Below are 8,568 nucleotides of genomic sequence, written 5' to 3'. Positions count from 1 at the left end.
AAATATAAAATAAAAAAATTGTTTAAGAGATTCTTGCATATAGCAAGAATATGGCGCTAACAGGCCCAAACTGAGCAAAAATGTGCAATTCGCCTTTGGCTAAGCCACGCCCTAGAATGTAGATTGACCAATCACAGCGCAGCCAAGAACGAGCTCCACAGAGGGTCCGACACTTTTTCACAGCGCTCCATTGACTTTAACACCGGCGTCTCATATTGTTGGTCTCGGCAGGCTATTACTGTCATAGTTTTATCAGAAATATGGATAAACGTTGTGCCTGGGGGATTTGTAACACAGATACGTGTTTCCCAGAGAGGTTGGAGGGGGGTGTCCGTTTTTTTTTCCCTTCCCAAAACCGAAGTCAAATCCTGACAAGTGTCGTCTTTGGATTAAACCGTGTGGACGTCCTCAGTCAGCGAAACCCCTCTAGATCAACAACACACTTTTGTGTTTTAACCTTACTGTGAAGTTATAGTTAGACAGTTTTATGCTGGTTTATGATTTCGGTTCTCTAGCCTAATTGTTGATACGCTAGCACACGCTGCTAATAAATACAACTTTATACTCGCGTAGTCCGTTTGCTTTGTAATAACGATTATAGAAGTGAATAGAGACCCGGCTTAGCATGAACAGTGTTGCTCTTGATATTGTGAGTCCCAGCCTCCGTCTCCATTAGGATATACGGTGGGTCATTTTTTGACTGTGACCGTTATGCTTTTGCCTCTATTTGGATGCCTTGTTGTTGCTTGTGTTTCTCCGGTATGTCTTGAATATAGCCTTCGCACGCACACTGCAGCCCCTTTTGCCTACTTCTATCGTACACTTTATTTGCTGCTTTATAAAAGTTTGATACAATTCCAGCAGGAAGAGCCGTCACAGCATAAGCCATGTTGATACCAAACCAGAGCCCAGATGAAGTTGACGGACGTAGCAACAGTAACTAAGGGGGGCGGGGCTTAGCCAAAGGTGAATTTGGAGCAGATGCTGATATTTATATGTCCAAAAAGTAAGATCATGACACAGTAGCTTGTAATGTAAAGCAATGAGATAACAGTGACTGTAGCAGATACATAAAATGCCTATTAATATCAGTTATTATCACTCTTTAGCATGTAGTCTTTATCTATTTATCATTTTTATCTACGTATTCATCATATGAGTACCTTTCTCTTTTAACAGGACATGGATTTCACTAGAATAGTTGAGCGTCTGCTGAAACTTGCTGTAAGTGTGGCGAGAAACATACGCACACACAGACAGATGCTGTTGATGTCATGGATGCTGTTGCTATGACTTCTGTTAGTGCTTTTGCAGGTGCTATATATATATATATATATATATATACAGTTTGGCATTATTAAACAAAAATATTTGACTGCAGAACGCCACCAATCAGAATCAAGAATTCCAAGTAGCTTGAATTTTGCACGACAACGGCGGCTGTTGCTATTGTTGATGTCATGTTTGTGGCCCCTCCTCCTCAGAGTGTCTAACGGCACAAGCCCCGCCCCTTCTCCCTGTCCCTCTACAGGTGCCCAATCATTTTATCTGGCTCCTCTTTTTCTATTGGTATTTCCACTCCTCTATGAACTTCATAGCTGAGCTCATGCAGTTCGGAGACCGCGAGTTTTACCGAGACTGGTGGTGAGTGAGTTCAGTATGTTTTACATTTACATCAAATTTACATCAAAAACTCATTTAAGTTAAGGCCTGTTCGCACCAAATTTGATAACGATACCTATAATGTTAAATAACCCTTCTATGAAAATTGCAAGTACTGTAACTGTAACAATAACAACGATATTGTATCACTTTTTTCTAGCTGATGAAGGATAAAAACACTAACAACCAATCAGAATCCATTCTGATTTAAAGAGCTCAAGCATTTAAAGACAAAAATTTAGCATGTGATTAGAATAGCAGAACAATATTGTATATTGCATTACTTTTGGCGTTACTGGTATTATCATTGAATGCTTGGATGCATCACATTACAGAAGTAAAATAGCTTGCAGATGCCATTTCACAGAAAGTTTTCACATTTTGTGAATACTGAGCTTTATATCTGCAGGAACTCTGAAACGATTCCCTACTTTTGGTCGAATTGGAACATTCCTGTTCACAAGTGGTGCCTACGGTGAGACGGGATTATCAATTAATATGATTGGATTTGTCTGTTATTTCTGCACCAGAGGCGGTTCGCATTTATATCATGACAAAAATCAGTTCTGAGGAAAGTTTGTGGTATCTGTTCATTGATTCCTCATTCTCTGTTTCCCTTCAGACACTTTTATAAGCCCATGTTGGTGAGGGGCATAAATAAGCTACCGGCTCAGATCGCCGTGTTCTTCCTGTCTGCATTTTTCCATGAGGTTTCACTGCACACTTGTATTGCTTCATTAGTTTACAGTCATGTTTTTTTCCTGGGTATTAATATTTTGTTTAATTTTGCCAGTATTTAGTGAGCGTTCCTCTAAAGATGTTTCGGCTCTGGGCGTTCCTGGGTATGATGTCACAGGTCAGTCTTAAATACCACATAAAAATTAGATTGTTAAACTCCTCTTTAACTCAATCACCTTGAAACTGTGTTTGGTACTTTTGGAACTGTTTTAGATCTATATTATTTGACCAAACGCAGACAGTTTGTTGCTTTAGGGCAGTGGTTCCCAAACCTGTCCTGACGCACTCCCAACACTGCACGTTTTCTTTGTCTCCCTAATCAAACACACCTGATTCAACTCATCGGCTCATTATCACATGGGTTAATGAGCTGATGAGTTGAATCAGGTGTGTTTGATTAGGGAGACAAAGAAAACGTGCAGTGTTGGGGGGTGCTTCAGGACAGGTTTGGGAACCATTGCTTTAGGGGAAAACATGTCTGATATTGGACCAGTATCTACTGGCATCCCCCAGGGCTCAATCTTAGGACCCTTTTACTTTATACTTATTCCCACTTAATAACTCTAGTTAAGTATAATTTTTATGCTGATGAAACACAGATCTACATTCATTGTAAACACAGTCAAAGGGAGGCTGTCTCATTGCTCACTAAATTTATTTCTGAGATAAAATCATGGATGGTTAACAATTTTCTTTGTTTTTTTCTTTTCTTACTACCTGTTAAATTTAGAGTTGCTCACATACAAAGCATTTCACGGACTGGCTCTGGATTATTTATCTCAGCTTTTAACACCATATATATCCCAAACCGTAACCGGAAGCTCATTTAAAGCTACACTGTGTAATGTTTTAAGTTGATTATTAGCAAAAAAAAAGGACTTTGTTCTTTCAAAATTATATGTGCTCATTAATGTGTAATTACTTCCACCAACTAATCAAGTATTCTCGTAAGCGTAGAATCTGCCATTTATAATACATACGAGCGAGTCGCTCGAATGGCGGCAGCCATGTTGCGCCTCCATCTTGAAAATACATTAGCCAAAGAGGGACAAACCTGGAAATTCAAGATTCGCCTTTCACGCTTTTACACTCAGTGGCACCGTGACGAACGCGAGGGGAGATTACTCGCGACTGCCGGCAGATTTAAAAGCCTGTTGCTACTGGCAAATCAACAAGACCAAAGTCAATATTGGAGTGATAGCTCATGAGAAGCAAGGATTTTAAAAGGGACGCAGAATAATACGGCCACCGTAGTAGTTAAAACGCCCTCTGAATGGGAGGAGCTAGAAAGTAATATTCAGTTGGTAGTCATATACAATTTCACCGCTAGATGGGAGAAAATCCTACACAGTGCAGTTTTAATACACTATAGAAAATAAAGTTTTATTATGAACATCAAATGGAGCCGTTCCTCATTTCACATTCTGCGTCCTGTTTCAGATCCCACTCGCCTATTTCGTGGGCCGATTCTTGAGAGGAAACTATGGGAACGCAGCCGTCTGGATGTCGCTGATCATCGGCCAGCCGATCGCCGTTCTGATGTACGTCCACGACTATTACGTGCTGCATTATGGGAATGCGTCAGAGGGCGTTCCGGCATGACGCAGCGATTTCTGCAATAACCGAGATGTTGAATGTAAAAACAATGCATATATTTTTCGAAGGGAATTTTTTAACAGACCCAAATCAAATGTGATTATTAGTCAGAAGGCACGTGGAAGGTGAGTGGACATTTTTTATCGCGTGCAATGCAATCAAATCATACACTGCCGAGCCAAAGCTGCACGTCATCGCAATGCCTTCTCACAAACGTTTCATACTTGACGTTTTCCTGATCAATTCAGAGAGACACAAAATCAAAAGTGCCAAAAATGTGTTTTTATTTTTCCCAATGCATTTCAGATACAAGACGCAATACAAGAGTAATGTTTTTTACTATGTGCTGTTGCTTTAGTGTGTGATCGATTGAATCTGTGAGCCTTTGCACTAAATTAAAAAATGCATGATGTTTGTGAACCTTTTAAAGGTAAAGATTGTAACTGCTTTTATGTTGATTTCAATACTTGCTGTCAATTTTAGTTTCCATAATACATCAATATTGTATATGAATGTGAGAAATTGTTAAAGCCAGAATATTTTTGCGCCATTTTAATTGCCTGGAATATTATTTCAATGGGATTTAAGGTTTATCTGCTCTGTTCATAAGGGGCCAAGCACCAATGTGGTCGAGACATCGAGATTTCAGTTTCCGTCCGGCATGATTTTCACGATAACTTTGGAAATCCAAAGTCACGATCTCTTTAGATTCCTTAAAACAATACCCATCTTTCCAAGGTCATGTGCAGTACAATGCATATTAATTTGATCACTATTTCAAACAAATGTGCATCAAATAGTCTTGGACTTTTAATACCTAACCAATTGTAAGTACCGTGTCAACGAACACCAAGTAAGTGAGGATGTTTTTTGCCAATTTTTTATCTTAAAACTTAGTACCAGACCTTTGGTTGGTCAATTATTGTAAATATTGATTTATATATTCTTTATATATTTTGTGCGCTGCTGCGGTGCTTGGTCCCATTATTGATCATTGCAGGATTTTTTTTTCCTTGTGTAAAATCTGTTTTAATAGACACTTTTTATCTCATAGACAAGAATGTATTGATCTAGATAACACTTTTATGTTGACTCATAATTCACAGTGGTTATGATAATAATAACACTGAGATGTGAATTCACTTTATTTCATTGAAACTGCTGCACTAAAACGCATGAGAGATCCACAGATTTTTCCTGTGAAAGCCAAAGTTTGTAACTAAAGACACGTTGTGTGTTTCCTTGTGCGCTTGTGGCAGCTCATGTTCCAGTTGAATAAATACTTTAAAACACCGGCATCTCAATCTCTCTATGAAATATGGAGAACATAATCAAACAGACCTCACTTTGTGCATATAAAATATTTATTTAGCAGATGGAAACCAATCACACAGATCCAAAACAACACTTAAAGAAGAACAACAAAAAGATTGGGCCACTAGATCCGTCCAGTATGAACATGTGCAGATAAAAGGAAGGTGTCCAGTCCGCTCCGTCACTGCTGTGGAGAAGATGCACAAGATTAATACACACACATCTATATAGAAACGTAGAGATTGCACTTGAGCAGCTCACCTTTGCTTTGTTTTGTACTGGTAAATAGAGTTTAAATTCAGCGGGCAGCTCGTCCTCGGAGTACAGCCGGTCGGAGAAGTAAACCCTCCTGATGCGGCAGTTTGCGTGGATCTGGAAGACACGAGGAGCCCGTCAATCACACCAGCATTTACAATATAATGAAATATCTGCTTAAATATCATACTTAATACTGAAAAACGTTCATTGCTAACTCGCTGATGACTCTTCTTTGTTAATAACCTTTTATCAGAATCATCCTACATGTGTATTGATATTGGCTTGAGACTATATTAGAAGCAGATCTAATCAAGGTTTTCTGAAAATAAAAACTCTTTGTATTGGCATTTGAAAGATTTGAAAGGCACTGAACAGTTAATCATTCTTTTCTTTAGTATTAATGGCTGAATCTCAGAAACAAGAACATTCCCAAATCATATTTCATCCCAAAATTACAGAGGAAAATAAAAATAAACATTTGACATTATATTCTTACACACAAGTGTGTGTGTGTGTGTGTGTGTGTGTGTGTGTGTGTGTGTGTGTGTGTGTGTGTGTGTGTGTGTGTGTGTGTGTGTGTGTGTGTGTGTGTGGTGGAGTGGGGTCGGGGGGGTGGGGGTTAGAGTGTGTGTGAGAGAGTGTGTGTCTGTGTGTGTTTGAGAGTAAGTGAGTGTGTGCGCGTGCGTGTGTGTGTTTGAGAGTGAGTGAGTGTGTGTGTGTGTGTGTGTGTGTGTGGGGGGGGGGTTAGAGTGAGTGAGTGTGTGTGTGTGGGGGGGGGGGGTAGAGTGTGTGTGTGTGTGTGGGGGGGGTAGAGTGGGTGTGGGGGGGGGTTAGAGTGTGTGTGTGTTTGTGTGTACACAATGTTATTTTTCTTTATTTGATCAATTTTGATTTGACAAAATAAACATTTATAAATATATATATATATATATATATATATATATATATATTCTTTTGATTATAGATCAGCTCAACTGTCCATTAATATTGTAGGCTATATATAAATGTACATATACATTTATATACAGTGTGTATTATTGAGATTGTAAAGAATTTTGCATTATATATAAGATAAATAAATACAAAGAAATGATGTATTATTGAAATTGTAAAGAATTTATATATCATAGTAATATGTTAAACTGTTAAATTTATGCCAACTGTTGTATTATGTAATATTCTATTACAATATTTCTTACTGTCAGTGTCATAAACAAAACATCAACTGTCAAGTCTAGCAATTGAGCACATCTAGTCTTAATATTCATGAAAATGTCACAGTTCAAAAAATCGTATTAGTCCTATCGTATTGTTTTGCTGAGCTCACCTGCACTCTCAGGGTCTCGATGTAGTTGGTGCCGTACGCTCGGCGTGTGAAGTCGGACAGGTTGAACTGGATCTGGTTCCAGCCGTCGTCCAGCCTCATGGGCATCGTACAGATGAAGGGCTTCACGCGGGTCGTGCTCTGATAGTTACTCGCCCTGAACCTCCGCCGCACGTTCTTATCATCCAGCACCTGACGTGACACATGTCATATAGATCATGTGCTCTGGGTCATTGTTTTATGGCATGAATCGAAATATTATCGAGACCCTACCTGAACTTCAAATGTGAAATACTTCTTGAGGTTCTTGATGATCATGACGAGGAAGGGTAGTTTGATGCCGAGGGTTTTCTTGGGGTCTGCGGGACACGTGATGTAGGTGGTGCTGTGGAGAGACACACACGGGTCAGGAGGATCATGTGATCAGACACACACACACACACACACACACACACACACACACACACACTCACCTGACGTTCGTTCCCTCCACCTCCAGCACCAGAGACTGGATGTCATTGTCTGTGATGCGTTTGATGTGTCCGTTTCTGACCTGCAGGGACATGTTCATTTATTGAGTTAATGCAAAATGCATAATTCATAATGCATAATTCATATCTACATAAAACTCTATCCGTTAGTTTATTCAAACTGAATATATAATCTATACATACACATAACATAATATTAAACATTTATCATTTAATTTAGTTTAACTTGATAACTTCGAGTGTGTGTGTGTGTGTGTGTGTGTGTGTGTGTGTGTGTGTGTGTGTGTGTGTGTGTGTGCGCGCGCGCGCGCGCGCGAGAGAGAGTGTGTGTCTGTATATATTCGTGTTGTGAGTCTGTGTGTGAGTCTGTGTGTGAGTCTGTGTCTCTCTCTCTGTGTGTGTGTGTGTGTGTGTGTGTGTGTGTGTGTGTGTGTGTGTGTGTGTGTGTGTGTGTGTGTGATTATCATATTCATATACGACGGTATTTACAAGTTAACAGTTACTCAATGGTACTTCAAAAAATGCCACAACAGCATCATTATAATCATGTTCAAAACCCATAATGTTACCATGGTAATACCACAGTACTTTTTGCGAGAAAGTGTAATAATGTTATCCAGGTCCCAATGTTCTTACCTACTTTAGATTAAATGTAGATGATAACAACTTTCATTACAGCCTAACGTTAAATGTCATGTATGTAAGTTAGCTGTCCATTAGCCACATCTGAGCTCGCTCAGCCCATCTAACATCATCATTTCCGGCGTGTGCTCACCTTCTTGTCCCAGATCTGCAGAGGTTTGCTGCCGATACTGTAGAGGATGGACAGGAATCCGCTCTGGAAGGTGTTTTTGAACATAATCCTGCAGCTTTAATTTAAATAAAATCACACCATACACTGTTTATTCTGCTTTGAACGCGTCCGGCTGGATCGCTGCACTCCAGATCTCGGGTTCCGCTTGACAAACACTAAATAAACTTATACATCAGTTATGAGAACTAACGTATTTTATAACTCGTTAATAGTCGGGTCCGATCCGATTAATCTCCAGCAGCGACACCGACGAGGTTTTTCGTAGTTTATTTGGGAGTTGCTATGCGACGTGACGTGATCTGGTTGTCACGTCGGACCCTTTAATGTTGACACGGATGTTGCTATAGTAACGGGGTGTCCCAGTCCCACTA

The 8,568-nt window shown here is 39.6% G+C and overlaps 2 protein-coding genes across 4 annotated transcripts in view; one reads left to right on the top strand and one right to left on the bottom strand.

Annotated features, from left to right (window-relative positions):
- The window catches only part of dgat1a (diacylglycerol O-acyltransferase 1a), a 25,932-nt gene extending 20,639 nt beyond the window's left edge, over positions 1-5,293 (top strand). For both annotated transcript variants that reach the window (XM_079591144.1, XM_079591145.1), the window contains 6 exons: positions 1,180-1,224; positions 1,532-1,644; positions 2,072-2,137; positions 2,285-2,372; positions 2,456-2,518; positions 3,841-5,293. In XM_079591144.1, coding sequence (XP_079447270.1) covers positions 1,180-1,224; positions 1,532-1,644; positions 2,072-2,137; positions 2,285-2,372; positions 2,456-2,518; positions 3,841-4,002 — 537 coding nt within the window. In that variant the 3' untranslated portion in view covers positions 4,003-5,293. The remainder of the gene's footprint in view (positions 1-1,179; positions 1,225-1,531; positions 1,645-2,071; positions 2,138-2,284; positions 2,373-2,455; positions 2,519-3,840) is intronic.
- Positions 5,294-5,345: 52 nt separating this feature from the next.
- On the bottom strand, positions 5,346-8,540 carry cfap20 (cilia and flagella associated protein 20). 2 transcript variants are annotated; one of them, XM_079591168.1, is made up of 6 exons: positions 8,159-8,540; positions 7,366-7,445; positions 7,166-7,277; positions 6,896-7,084; positions 5,572-5,682; positions 5,346-5,497 (listed from the first exon to the last, which is right to left on the bottom strand). In XM_079591168.1, exons 1-6 carry the CDS (start codon positions 8,240-8,242, stop codon positions 5,492-5,494), a joined length of 582 nt encoding a protein of 193 aa, XP_079447294.1. In that variant the 5' UTR covers positions 8,243-8,540; the 3' UTR covers positions 5,346-5,491. The 2 variants fall into 2 exon arrangements, with proteins under 2 accessions (XP_079447294.1, XP_079447295.1); XM_079591169.1 differs by having other exon boundaries at positions 5,346-5,494.
- Between the last annotated feature and the right edge of the window lie 28 nt (positions 8,541-8,568).

The sequence above is a fragment of the Phoxinus phoxinus genome (assembly GCF_949152265.1).
Source record: "Phoxinus phoxinus genome assembly, chromosome: 19".
Lineage (NCBI taxonomy): Eukaryota > Metazoa > Chordata > Actinopteri > Cypriniformes > Leuciscidae > Phoxinus > Phoxinus phoxinus.
This window is presented reverse-complemented; position numbering and strand designations above follow the sequence as displayed.

Bases quoted from the DNA above. Each gene is read 5' to 3' on its own strand.
- cfap20 (XM_079591168.1), bottom strand. From the start codon at position 8,242: ATGTTCAAAAACACCTTCCAGAGCGGATTCCTGTCCATCCTCTACAGT. The intron at 7,446-8,158 runs GTGAGCACACGC...ATGTCCCTGCAG, and splicing joins TGCAGATCTGGGACAAGAAG to GTCAGAAACGGACACATCAA. The intron at 7,085-7,165 runs GTAGGGTCTCGA...GTGTCACGTCAG, and splicing joins ATTTCACATTTGAAGTTCAG to GTGCTGGATGATAAGAACGT.